This window comes from Phyllobates terribilis, unplaced genomic scaffold, assembly GCF_046119375.1.
Source record: "Phyllobates terribilis strain yellow unplaced genomic scaffold, ASM4611937v1 Scaffold_1__5_contigs__length_1240528914, whole genome shotgun sequence".
Taxonomy (NCBI): domain Eukaryota; kingdom Metazoa; phylum Chordata; class Amphibia; order Anura; family Dendrobatidae; genus Phyllobates; species Phyllobates terribilis.
In genome coordinates, this window is record NW_027362761.1 from 761,777,391 (window position 1) to 761,791,971 (window position 14,581).

Here is a 14,581-nt window from a genome sequence, read left to right on the forward strand (position 1 = left end):
CACAGGAGCAGGCTTCATGCCTTACACAACACACCTGTCTCAAATCACCCAGGGTTTATATATCCAGTAGCGCGCACACACAGACAGGACCTTGCTGATGTCACAGTCATGTGATCAGACAGACATTCTGTGCGCACAGGACCTGAGCTATGTCACAGTCATGTGACCAGTCACCTGAGGGAAAGGTACATGTTCAGCCAAAATACACACTGGATCATTACAGTAATGCTGCTGCATTACAGTGTGTGTGTGTATATATTATATATATATATATATATATATATATATATATATATATATATATATATATATGTATGTGTATATGTATGTGTGTATAAGCAATAATTGTAAGCAATAATGTGTGAAGCAATAATTTTACTCCAATTGGTCTTGGTGGACTGAATTTTGGACGTTCATGCTCAACGTGTATATCGGACTGTGTGACATAACACAATTTCTGCATCATCGGTGCATTCTTATGGCTAATAAATATTTTCCTGCAGATTACATTGTGGTCCAGGTTCATACATTATTCTTTCTGTAAATCAAGTAAAAAAAAATGAAAAGGAAATTAAAAATGTGTTTTCTATTTGTGTGCAGTGGCTTAGTTCCTTTGCACAATGCCTGCTCCTATGGGCACTACGAAGTGGCGGAGTTACTAGTGAGGCATGGGGCCTCTGTAAATGTTGCAGACCTCTGGAAATTTACTCCACTACATGAAGCAGCTGCTAAAGGAAAATATGAGATCTGCAAATTGTTATTAAAGGTAAGGTGGCAAAATATTTTATTAGAGCTGGTTTACAGTCATTACTTATTGCTTGCAGGTTTTATTTTTTTTTTTTTTTATAGAGCTTTGCACTAGTGGGCATTGGAAACTCATTACAAAGGCAAAAACAAAATTTCCAAAGGTTATTGAAACCATAAATTAAATGTTGTTGCTCTTTTAATGCCTGGGGAAGCTGTATGCTTGGCTTTATAATTCTTTGGGATTTTATAGAAGCCAGAATATATCTCTCGAAAGGTTAGCTAAGGACACATTTGAACCATTTCCAAAACTTTGGTTAAAAAAAAAAAAAAGCCTGTAGAATACGATCTAAACCTGCGTGTGTGTATGTATGTATGATATATATGGTATATTTAATATATTATAATGTGTGTGTGTGTGTGTGTGTGTGTGTGTGTGTGTGTGTGTGTGTGTATGTATATACAAGTGCTTCTCACTAAATTAGAATATCATCAAAATAATTTATTTCAATTCTTCAATACAAGAAGTGAAACTCATATTATATAGTCATTACAAACTGATCTATTTCAAGTGTTTTTCTGTTAATGTTGATGATTACACACACACACACACACACACACACACACACACACACACACCCCATGTGTCTATGTACATATAATATATACATTATGTGTGTACAGCCATGGCTGAAGGTATTGACGCCCTTGAAATTGTTCCAGAAAATAAAGTATTTCTTCCAGAAAACTATTGCAATTACACGTTTTGCTCCTTTGTGTATATTGTTTCAACACAAAAACCAGAGAAAAAAAGTCAAATTGGACATAATTTCACACACAACCCCAAAAAATGGGCCGGACAAAATTGTTGGCACCTTTCCAAAATTTTTTGGTAAACAACTATGTTTCAAGCATGTGAAGCTTGTTCACACTCACCTGTGGCAAGTAACCGGTGTGGACAATATGAAAATCACACCTGAAACCAGATAAAAAGGGGAGAAGTTGACTCAGTCTTTGCATTGTGTGTCTGTGTGTGCCACTTTAAGCATGGAGAGCAGAACAGAACTGTCTGAGGACTTGAGAACCAAAATAGTTGAAAAATATCAACAATCTCAATGTTACTAGTCCAACTCCAGAGATCTTGTTGGTGTTCTGTTATCCATATTTAATCACTGCTCAAAAAATAAAGGGAACACTTAAACAACACAATGTAACTCCAAGTCAGTAACACTTCTGTGAAGTCTACCAGTCCAGTTATGAAACAACACTGATTGTGAATCAATTTCTCCTGCTGTTGTGCAAATGGAACAGACATCAGGTAGAAATGATAGGCAATTAGCAAGATACCCCCTATAAAGGAGTGGTTCTGAAGGTGGTGACGACAGACCATTTCTCTGTTCTCATCCTTCTTGGCTGTTGTTTTGGTCACTTTTTCATTTTGCCATTGTTCTCACCCCTAGAGGTACAGTAGCATAAGGCGGTGTCTACAGTACAACCCACAGAAGTTTCTCAGGTAGTGCAGTTCATCCAGGATGGCACATCAGTGCGAGCTGTGGCAAGAAGGGTAGCTGTGTCTGTCAGCAGAGTGTCCAGAGCATAGAGCGGATACCAGGAGATGTGGAGGGAGCCATAGGAGGGCAACAACCCAGCAGCAGGACCTTTACCTCCTCCTTTGTGCAATGAGGAACAGGAGAAGCCCTGCAAAATGACCTCCAGCAGGCCCCAAATGTGCATGTGTCTGTACAAATGGTTAGAACCCGACTCCATGAGGGTGGTATGAGGGCCCAACATTCACAGATGGGGGTTGTGCTCACAGCCCAACACCGTGCAGGACGCTTGGCATTTGCCTCAGAACACCAGGATTGGCAAAGTCGCCACTGGCGTCCTGTGCTCTTCAGAGATGAGAGCAGGTTCACACTGCGCACGTGACAGACGTGACAGAGTCTGGAGACGCCGTGTTGTGCGATCTGCTGCCTGCAACATCCTTCAGCATGACCGGTTTGACTGTGGGTCAGTAATGATGTGGGGTGGCATTTCTTTGGAGGGCTGCACAGCCCTCCATGTGCTCGCCAGAGGTAGCCTGACTGCCATTAGGTACCGAGATGAGATCCTCAGACCCCTTGTGAGACCATATGCTGGTGCGGCTGGCCCTGGGTTCCTCCTAATGCAGGACAATGCCAGACCTCATGTGGCTGGAGTGTGTCAGCAGTTCCTGCAAGATGAAGACATTGAAGCTATGGACTGTCCCGTCCGTTCCCCAGACCTGAATCCGATTGAGCACATCTGGGACATCATGTCTCGCTCCATCCTCCAACGTCACGTTGCACCACAGACTGTCCAGGAGTTGGCGGATGCTTTAGTCCAGGTCTGGTCCCACAGGAGACCACCCGCAACCTCATCAGGAGCATGGCCAGGCTTTGTAAGGAGGTCATACAGGCACGTGGAGGCCACACACAACACTGAGCCTCATTTTGACTTGTTTTAAGGACAATACATCAAAGTTGGATCAGCCTGTAGTGTGTTTTTCCACTTTAATTTTGGGGGTGACTCCAAATCCAGGCCTCCATTGGTTAATAAATGTTATTTCCATTGATGATTTTTGTGTGATTTTGTTGTCAGCACATTCAACTTTGTACAGAACAAAGTATTCAATGAGAATATTTCAGTCATTTAGATCTAGGATGTGTTATTTGAGTGTTCCCTTTATTTTTTGAGCAGTGTATATATGTGACCAAAAAGCCATCTACTGTGTAAAAAGAAAAAGGTCATTGAAATAATAGGCACTGAATTATAAAAAAATAATATATACATCAAACAATTTCAACCGATTAAAAACAATAATAATGGCATGGTCATTATAAGACAACCGCATGTAAATACATCCCAGCCATGTACATGTAGGATTGAGGAGACCCCGCACGCGGTAATATGTGGGCAATCTCCACAATATGGATGTCACCATCTTCATTTGTAACACTTGCTCTCATTCTTTACATTTGAACTGTCCAATGTAGTGATAAGAATCAGGTCATGTTCCCACATTGTGGAAAATTTCCACTGCAGATTTGATCAGAATCTACAGGTAGATTCCGCATGAGTTACTTGTGGATTTCTCCCTACTCCATTACTGCATAATGAGACTGTTGCTGTTTTGAAATCCACGCCATGCTTTCATTTCCGTGTGGATTATTTTCGGCAGCATGTGAATGAGATTTGGAAGAGTTGATTTACTTGTATTTTACTGTAAATTGTTTCAGATTTGCAATATATAATCCGTACCACAAATCAAGCATGTTTGAACTTTGCTTTAGTTACTTTTTTATTTTCCCCTTGCTTTATTAAGAGCTTTTTCAACCAAACTTAAAAAAAATTGTGTTTCTTTCCCAGCATGGAGCAGATCCAACCAAGAAAAACAGGGATGGGAACACACCCCTAGATTTGGTAAAAGATGGGGACACAGACATTCAAGATTTGTTACGAGGAGATGCGGCTTTGCTCGATGCAGCTAAAAAAGGCTGTTTAGCAAGAGTGCAAAAGCTTTGCACACAAGAAAACATTAACTGCAGGGACACACAAGGGAGAAATTCAACGCCTCTGCATCTAGCAGGTGAGACTTGACCTACTGCGGGTTTGTACAGATTCTGTCTAGTCTGGTAAAGCACCCAATATACAGTAGTCTTCCAGATTATTATTTTATTGGCCAGTTTGATAAATCCCGTCTGGTGCTTAAAGGGAACCTGTCAGTTCCTAGCTACTATCTACACAGCCCCCACATAGTGTTTAGTGATGCAATCACTAACAAGCTTTTTTCATTAAAATTGTTGGTATTATAATTTTATAACCTTTGATACACTTGGTCCTACCTGATCATATTCCGTTATAGGGGTGTGATTCTCACATTCAGTCATGGGCGGTCGCCGCGTTCAGTTAGTGCTGGCGCTGCCCATGTATTTGAAAATTTGTACATGTCCGGCCACCTGCGCAGTGAGGCGGTGTGATTACCAGCTTCACTGCGTACACGCTATGTTCCCCGCGCATGCGTAGTGAGGCTGTGTAGTACGCAGCTTCCCTGGCACGCTCGGGGAGCATAGCGCGTGCGCAGTGAGGCTGGTAAGCGCATGCGCCCCACAATGATGGCGCTTACCAGAAGCTATATTCAAATACGTGGGCGGCGCCAGCAGTGACTGAATGCTGTGCCCACCCCTGGCTGAATAGCAGGATCACACCCCTATGACTGAAAACGAGCAGGTAGGACAAAGTGTATATAATGTTATCAAATCATTATAATACCAACAATTTTAATGAAAAAAGCTAGTTAGTGATGCAATGTGCATCACTAACAAAGCAATGGGGGCAGTGTAGATAGTAGCTAGGACGTGACAGGTTTCCTTTTAAAGGGGTTGTCCCATGAACGAAAGTTGATTTTAATCAATAGATCTTGGAATAATAATAATCTCCACAATTGGATGTGTTTAAATAAAATGTTCCTGTGCTGAGATAATCTTATAAATGTGCCCCTGCTGTGTACTGTGTAATGGCTGTGTCTGACCGTACAGGAACATGGTCTGATCATACCACATCTCCTGGGCAGGGAGGAAGCAAGAGAGTATACAGACATTACAGCACCGGATCACAGCTGATTTATTTTTGCAAGGTAAAACATTTCACTGCCTGTTTTAAAACAATCTTTTACCTTAAAGAATCAGCTGTGATCCGGTGCTGTAATGTCTGTATACTCTCTTGCTTCCTCCCTGCCCAGGAGATGTGGTATGATCAGACCATGTTCCTGTACGGTCAGACACAGCCATTACACAGTACACAGCAGGGGCACATTTATAAGATTATCTCAGCACAGGAACATTTTATTTAAACACATCCAATTGTGGAGATTATTATTATTCCAAGATCTATTGATTAAAATCAACTTTTGTTCGTGGGAAAACCGCTTCAAGCATGAGAGCCATATCAAAGGAAGGCAGCTAACGTAAAGGAGCATAGGTAAAATGTCTGTCTTAGAATGTACCCTAAGTGAGAAATAACATATTGTTAATGTATAATTCTCTATCAGTCAGCAGACATACAAGCAATAGTTTGATGACAGATGCTCTAGGGTTTCATCCACATCTGATTAAACCTTCTCTTGGTAGATATCCTGTTACTGCTCAGAGCTGATGAGCCGTGTCATGAGTGATGAAACATCTGGAATTCCAGCTTGCACGACTCATCCCTTCCTCCTCTTACAGTGTACTACTTTTAACTAACGAAAAGCGTTATTCTTACAGACTACGTATCACACTGGGCGATGAGCATTAACACCAAATAAGCTCTGTGCGAAGTCGCAATAATATCTTTTCCCATGTCGGTGACAATTTGTTTATCAATACACAGAAAACCCTACAATTCAAGCTTGTTAATGTTACACACACATGGCTGGGTTGACGTGTATCAGTTGTGTCTGGCCAGAGCAGAACGCTACTGAAGTTGAGCACTAGTCCAAGATCCATTACTGCATGCAGTGCTCTTCTGGCTCATGGAGATGTCTGGTGTGGCAGTCATTGACATGATGTCAAGCGTTTCCCATCCGAACAGATTAGATACTTGTGGGGTCGTAAATGGTACCCATCATAGATTGTCATCTTATCTCCAGATGGTACTTGTTGCTTGTGTATGTTCTTAAAAGCCACTAAGGAAGGGTATGAGGTTCTGGATGTGACTGCCAAGGAAATTTTGGAAAGAACATGCACAAATTCATCCCTTTTACTGACACAAGACACCGCAGTTGTTGAAAATGTATCCTTAAATGATATGTCTTTGCAGCATAGATTAAGAAAAATGTTTTATTTGTATTTCTGCAGATAAAATTCACGTTTTCCTAGTACAATGCCTTTGCTTTTTGCATATTTACCGAGCTCAAGCAAAATTAGTCAGTGTCCCAGTTATTTCTCCAGCATCTGCCCCTGTTGCCTCCCTTTCTCACGCAGACTGGTCTGGTAATACTGTGTGATAGAAGGTGCTTCAGTGTTTGTGCTTGAGCTACGTGCTGCAGCACAAATATATTTAAAGCCCTTTATGTGTGTTATGTTATAGGCTACTGAATATCCCATTATGTACTTTCGTATAACAGTTGCTTAAAGGGGTTCTGTCACCAGGTTTTTCCTAACCAATCTGAGAACAGCATGATGTAGGGTCAGAGACCCTAATAGTCGGGTTTGCTGCAGATTTATCAGTTCTCTAATGCTGACCTCTGTATAACCCCGCCCACACCACTGATTGTCAGCTTTCTGTCTATGCAGAGTGTACACAGAAAGCTGCCAATCAGTGGTGGTGGAGTGGTTGGACTACTTGGCAACAGCTTCACTACTACTCCAATAATTATCTCCTGCTGATAAAACAGTGATTTGATAAAAACTATACTAAACAGACTAGTAAGTGACACATTGTTGTAATCTGTGTTTCTGTTTCTGCTTTTTGCTGCTTTCAGATTGGGCAACAAAAACCTGGTGACAGATTCCCCTTAAACCTGTTGTCATTCTCTTTTGGGTCTGTGAAATGGTTTTGTTTCCTTTTTCATTCCCTTTTTTTTTGTTCCTTTTTTATTTTTCCAGCCGGTTACAACAACCTGGAGGTGGCGGAGTACCTCCTAGAGCATGGTGCGGATGTAAATGCACAGGATAAAGGGGGACTTATTCCCTTACACAATGCTGCATCATATGGGGTAAGAATAAAATCATGTCTAGACTGCCATATATGAAATCTTTTTTTATTACTACAGACACATTCCATCAATAGTGTGGTCCAAACACCAGGTTTAATGCTGTGCTATTCCACCACCACTGATCAGGCTAAATAGAAGGTTTTCTTTAACTTTAGGTTTCGCTCACACTGGCGTCTCTTCTCTCATGCGGGAGATTTGGGCCGATTGTACTAATGACACTTGGCCTAAACTCTGTCGGAGTTTGATCGGAGTGTCATCTGAGTGTGATCTGATTCTCTCGCACATGCGGAGTGCACACTCTGCAAATAATGCATGCAGATTTTGCAGCAGATTTAGGTCATCAAAATATACCCCAAATGAGGAGCGTTGACAACAAAGTTACTATTTTTGAGAGTCCTTTTCAAAATAGATTTGAACCTTAAATTTATATTTTTATTCATTTTTTAACTTCTATTTCCAGCATGTTGACATTGCAGCATTATTGATAAAGTACAACACTTGTGTTAATGCCACGGACAAATGGGCATTTACCCCCCTCCATGAAGCGGCGCAGAAAGGGAGAACGCAGCTGTGTGCTCTGCTTTTAGCTCATGGTGCGGATCCCACGATGAAAAACCAGGAGAGCCAAACGCCACTAGATTTAGCCACAGTAAGTGTTTTAGTTCATGATATGGTCTGTCTGTTCTTTATTAAGACATTTTATTTTCGAGATGTTCTATGTTTTTCCAATACTTTTGGCTTCTTGTTGAATTCCACCTTAAATAATATATTTTTATTCTAATTTAGATTCTGAATAATCTTTACTAAAGCACAACCATCATATTAATTGTTACCCATCTGTTATAAGTACATTATAGAGCAGATTGATGTGTGTTGGACTGGGGTGGCAAGGGCCCACCAATGACATTGACTTGGGGGGGCCCACTGTATAAAAATAAACTAGGTAGTTTGTCGAATAAATGAGGCGTTCCTGCTTTTGTTTGTACATAGTGAATTAATGTATTGGCCAGCTACTGCTCTTGTTGCGGGTAAGTGGCTTACTCTTGCATAGAGGCCCACCGGAGGATTCTCCTTTTCTCCCGTGGGCCAGTCCGAGCCTGTGTGTGAGAATACCTATGTCAATGAAACTACCCTTTGAAAACCCAAATGATCAGCAATGTAATGCGATACAAATTAATCTGCTCAGCTCCTCCTGGTATGTAACCCGGTGATACAAACATGTTAGCGCGATGCTATGTTTAAAGTGTTTTTATTTCTTTAAAATAAAATATCTTTTTGCTTTTCATTTAGGCTGATGATATTCGAGCTCTGCTAATAGATGCAATGCCTCCCGAGGCTTTACCTAGCTGCTTCAAACCACAAGCAACAGTTGTCAGTGCCTCCGTTATTTCGCCAGCATCCACCCCCTCATGTCTGTCTGCTGCCAGCAGCATCGATAATCTGACTGGTCCCTTAGCTGATCTTGCTGTTGGTGGATCGTCAAATGCTGGTGACGGAGCTGCAGGGACAGAAAGGAAAGAAGGTGAAGGTAAAACTATGTGTTGTGATTGGTTAAAGTAGTATATTGAGATCTTGAATTGTGAGATATGATGCACACCAATAGTCCTTTATCAAAAAGACATTTATAAAGTTGCAAACCCAGAGAAGTAAAAGCACTGTATGAGCTGCTCTTGCTCTAGAGGACTGAAGTCGTGCTTGTGATACTACATTTTTAAGGAACCAGTGAACTAAGAACCCAGGAAGTTCTTGTTTTTGGGCTTTCTTTTTTTCCTCCCCTTGTCCTGAGAGCCATACGTTTTTGTTTGTGAGGGCTTGCTTTTTTAAAGAGGAATTGTAAAATAAATAGTGTTATTCAAAACTACCTCATAATGTGCTGAAAAAGGGAAAAAAAAATTAAAGTGCAGTGAAATTACAGGGTATAAAAAAGCAATTCTATTTTTTTATTTTGTTTTTACAGCATTCATTGTGTGATAAGTTACCTGGCGACATAATTCTCTAGGTCAGTGTGACTGTGACAGTACCAAATTTGTCCATTATTTATTTATTTTTTTAATTATTACTTCAGTGGTGAAAGAAAATTCAGAAATTTTGAAAGGAGAATTTTAAAAAAAACAAAAGCCCTGAGCTGATGTTTTTAATACCATATGGAGTTTATATTTTGATTGGATTTTTTTGGACAAGATAATATGCAGTATTTATTTTTTAATGAGAATAAAGGGAGGCTAATTGAATTTTTGTATTTTTTTAAAATTTGATATATATTTTTTTTAGTTTTTCCCCTTGTTTACTTTGCTTTGTAGTTCCCCTAAATGACTTGAAGCTGCGATTATTCGATTGCTTATATTATATACTGCAGCACTACTGTATTGCGGTGTATACAGAAATTGCAGCTCTCCTATGACGCCCAGCCTGTGGCTGAGCTTCACAGGGGGACTAAAATGGCAGAAAGGGCTGCTATAGTAACACATCGGTTCTCCACAATCTCAACGCAGGAGGCTGATGGGATCTGGTGTGCACCCTCACTGGTACTGATGTTACTTAAAGCGTAACCATCATTTTAATTATTATTTCATAACAGCACACATAGCAATAAGGAACTTTGTAATATATCTTATCAGAAAGATTATTTCTCTGCCAAAATTGATCAGTTGTTATCAAAATTTTCATTCTGAGGTAAAATCTGGATTCAGTGAAGACAGACTCCTCTATAACTGAGATAGGAGATGGAGGCTTCTACTGATAAGATTCTATGTAGGAGGGAGGAGCTACAGGCAGAGCTCCTCCCTCCTCTCCCACTCCCCTCTCCCCATCTACATAGAATCTTATCAGTAGCAGCTCCCATCCCCTATCTCAGCATTATGCTGATCACACTTTGATCATAGTGTGATCCGATTTTCTCTGAGAAGATGGGAAAAAAATTTTTCCATTCTGTCAGTCCGTGAAAATTGGACCACACTCGGATGTCATCTGAGTGCAGTCTGATTTTTTTTTTTTTTTAGGCACTCATTGACTTGCATGGCCGATTACGATCCGAATATCGCATGCAAATCGTGCATGCTGCAATTTTTTTTGTTTTCCTCACTCTGGAAAAAAATTGTACATGTGCATGTCCCATAGAATAACGTTGGTCTTAGTGCGATCTGATGTTTTGTCCAATCGCACTCTGGCCGAAAATACGGCCGTCTACACAAGATCTTTGAGGATAGGTTTTCAAAGTCACCAGCTTTTCAGTGTTTTATTCCTTCAAAATTTGTGCTTGCAGCTGTTTTGTTTTTTTCTTTCTTTTTTTTTTTTTGCTTTCATCTTTGTAGCAAATGCTGTGTCTTTCCTAAGCCATAAGGTATTGTGTAAGATATTTTAGGGCCTTTCTGAGAATCTGAAGGTCCTCTACAAGAAAACACTTTCAGCCTTTTTTTTTTCCCCCTGCAGTTGTAGGTCTTGACATGAATATCAATCAGTTTCTGAAAAGCCTGGGTCTGGAACACCTTCGGGATATCTTTGAAACTGAGCAGGTAGGATGCACGCCAAATGTGTTGTCTGTGCTGATGCTCAGCATCCCGACTTTCAAAGACAGCATTTCTGTCTCGCTGACCTGAAGGAGGGCGATATGTTACTATTCAGTGTAAAATATTAAATTTGCTTGGCAAACAGTCATGGTGGAACACCAGGATATCCGGTGCATCTCTACAGCTCGATGCTTATTAATTGCTGGATTAGTATTGGCGCACACATGTACTTTGCCATGAATATTTCAGAATACAGCTCTCCTGTGATTTAAAATTGTTTGCAATCCATGTCTTCTGTCTGTTAACCCTGCAGCTTCGGTTTATTTTCCTATCTGTTGACTGCACGCTGAAAAACAGCATTAATTTGGTTCCAGAACAGTTGAGGCTAAACTCCACATGTCCCTGAATAACAATGAGGTCTGATACTCCCAGCAGGCATTTATGAATATATCCTGCAAATCTGGGCCTGCTCAAAAAAGATAATTGGAAATGAAAACGTTCTGATGCATGTGAAGACTTCATAGAAAGTCTCAGGAGGAAAAATTTGTTTTGACAGTGAAATAAAAAAATATATGTTTTTGACTTTCAAAACTGGATGTGCTGATTCCCGTTTTTTTTCTTGTCAAGATTTTAAATCTTGTAGTATTGAGTTATGGCATGATATCCCTAGAAAATCATACTACTTTAGACAATACTATAGCCTGCCATACATGTTAGACTGTTGACAAGCAGCCTTTTCTGCTAGCTCTCCCATGCAATGGAGCACACGTTCGGGTGTGCACTCCTGTGTTCTCTGAGACCGCTGTCGCCAGTCATCTCTGCCGGCGGCTTCTCTCTGGGAAAGCAAAGCAATTGGCAGTCCAAAATCGAACATGCTCGATTGACATCTCCCATGATCAGTTGTGTATGGGGGGGCTCAGTGCTATGTTTCAGACCAACCAGCCCCTAACTTGGTGGTGTACCTTTTTTTATTTTATTTTTTCTCCAATTTTCCTGCTTTTCTTAAGACCACATTACTTAAGCATCTACTGTTATCCACAAGATATTTATTATGTTGTTCATTGTGTTTTGGTATTCTTACGTGTAGAGGTTTCTGCCTCTCAGTCTAGAACTGTATCACATGGCTTTTACCTGAGCCTTAAAGGGGTTGTCCGGGCGTAGGTATTTTATGACCTACCTACAGGATAAGTCATCATTAGCAGATCAATGGGGTTCCGGTGCCCCCACTGATCAAAGTGTTGACATCTGGCTGCCAATGGAGCAAAAATCAGCTGAACCACGCTGTTAAGCTCAGCTCCATTCAAAGTGTAACGGCCACTGCCGGTTACTGCAGTAGCTTCTGTTCAATAGAATGGGGCTGTGCTACAATACCAGGCAGTGGCTGCTACATTTTGAATGGTGTTTACATGTGGTAAAAATCAGCTAGTCTGTGGAGGCATCTTATTTCTGCCCCCACCGATCGTTTATTCTGTAGACATGTCATTAAATACCTACACCCAGACTACCCCTTTAATAAAATCATGAAACCATGGAAATTGTTGGTTGAAGTGCGTGCACTTTGACTAGCTGCTGCATTCTGAAATGATTTTTTTTGTGTGTGACACTTGCATAATAGCCTGTTATGTATAGTTGTGCTGGAGAACATGATGTGTAAAGAAATGTAAACTTGCAATGTGGTCTCCACGTGCAATTACCCATTGGATCAATAAGTGTAATGTAGTAAAATCAAATTGTGCTGAAGTTATGCTGCTGTGAAATCACATCTGACATCTGAATGTGAATGGCTGAGGGCTGCCTAGACGGGCGCTAGGTGCTGTAATTTTAGAATAGGCTCTTGATATACATGAACTTTACAGACCTAATCTTGGCAGCTTCTGAAGAAATGCTGCCGGGTTTTGGCCACTCAATCATGCCCTTGAAAACTGTGTTATTGGGCCAGTTATTTGAAAGATTTTTTTTGTACCGAGTAATGATGTGGTTAATCCATTCGGACTTGTACTTGGATTTAAAGGTGTATTCCCATATCCAATATCCTATCTCAATATGTATTAGGTGTAATGATAATAATATTAGCAAATATCTCCAATTCAATTAGCGAATCAGAAAAACTGTAATACATTTCTATGTCTCTTTCCTCATGTGCAGGGCATTGCAAAACCTTAGGTATCCATGGTTATGACCACTGATATAGTGACAGTAAACATGGATACCTAAGGTCCTGCAATGCCTGCACATGAGGAAAGAGACCTAGCGAATCAGAAGAACTATACTACATTTCTAATTGGAGGTATTTGCTAATATTATTATTACACCTATATGGGAATACCCCTTTTAGTGAGACTGTATTCATTCAATAGTGCCGTAGTTATAATCATATTTCAGAGAGTTTTAGTATTGAAAGCAATATTAAAAAGTGTATCCTGCAGACGCAGAGTGAAAGAAGCCTTTGCACTAATAATATTTAGTTTGTAAAGTAGTTAAATTCTAATATCAACTGAACTCCCCTTCCTGATGCACGCACAATTGTATTAAGAAAGTTCTAATGACAGTCTTTCTCACAAGTCTCAACTACTATTTCTGAAGCTCTTAGCAGTTTGTCATACCTAAAGCCATCAAGCTGTCATTATTCTTCCCTGCTGAAAAATGCAAGCGGCAAAGAATATATTGTGATGAGATAACGATAGTCACCACAGACAGTGATAGGTTTTTATTTTTTTTTTTCAGATCACACTAGATGTGCTCGTAGACATGGGTCATGAAGAACTGAAGGAGATTGGCATTAATGCTTATGGTCATCGTCACAAGTTGATCAAAGGGGTTGAGAGACTTCTGGGAGGCCAACAAGGTAAACATGTGGAAATGGATGTAAATTATTAAGTGTTCCTCTTATTATAGATCTATTTAGCTTGTGTGGAAGGGAGTGTTGGTATTCCTTAAGACAGATTAGGGAGCTTTTATAGAAGATTAAAAAAAAATGGTCTTTAATAGGGTCTCCCTTGTTCAAGTACTCTTGATGGTAACCTTAGTGCTGCAGAATCCTCAGAGGTTCACGACGCACGTTACTGGGGCATGGAGGAAATATAATAAATTACAAAAGCAGCGTTTGCCATTGCATAGGGACGTACTTACTCCTTCATCAAAGTCCGCAATGAAAATTATTTTGTAATAAGTTAATACAACTTAAAAAAATATACATTGAAATAGTGGACACCATTCATACAGCCATAATATTAACATTGTGCAGGACACCTTCTACCTTTCAAGTGCTCTAACCTTTTGAGGTCAAGCTCCAAAGATGTCCCTTTGTTTCTGGCACAAAAATGTTAGTAGCAGATCTATTTTATTATTTATTAGGGGTGGCCTCCATGGAGTGGACATGATTTCCCAATTTCTCATGTCTCAATTCAATCGAGCATCTTTGGTGGAAAAATCCAAGTCTTTATCATATTCATAAATCCATTCCTGAAGAATGTTTTTTGATTTGTGGCCGGATACCTATTATTAAAAGGCTGCAGTCATTAGGAAAAATTCCATTACCTATGTTGCATAAAAGTGATACTTTGCATGTTCTGACAGCTTTTTTTCATAGCCAATGTGATCAGACAAGATTGGGCTG

General features: G+C 40.2%; 1 protein-coding gene across 2 annotated transcripts in view; it reads left to right on the plus strand.

The window, feature by feature from the left end:
• Positions 1–14,581, plus strand: part of TNKS (tankyrase) — a 234,322-nt gene that overhangs the window by 192,102 nt on the left and 27,639 nt on the right. For both annotated transcript variants that reach the window (XM_073636936.1, XM_073636937.1), the window contains exons 15-21: positions 601–766; positions 4,132–4,351; positions 7,350–7,459; positions 7,920–8,108; positions 8,750–8,987; positions 10,889–10,971; positions 13,690–13,810. In XM_073636936.1, coding sequence (XP_073493037.1) covers positions 601–766; positions 4,132–4,351; positions 7,350–7,459; positions 7,920–8,108; positions 8,750–8,987; positions 10,889–10,971; positions 13,690–13,810 — 1,127 coding nt within the window. The remainder of the gene's footprint in view (positions 1–600; positions 767–4,131; positions 4,352–7,349; positions 7,460–7,919; positions 8,109–8,749; positions 8,988–10,888; positions 10,972–13,689; positions 13,811–14,581) is intronic.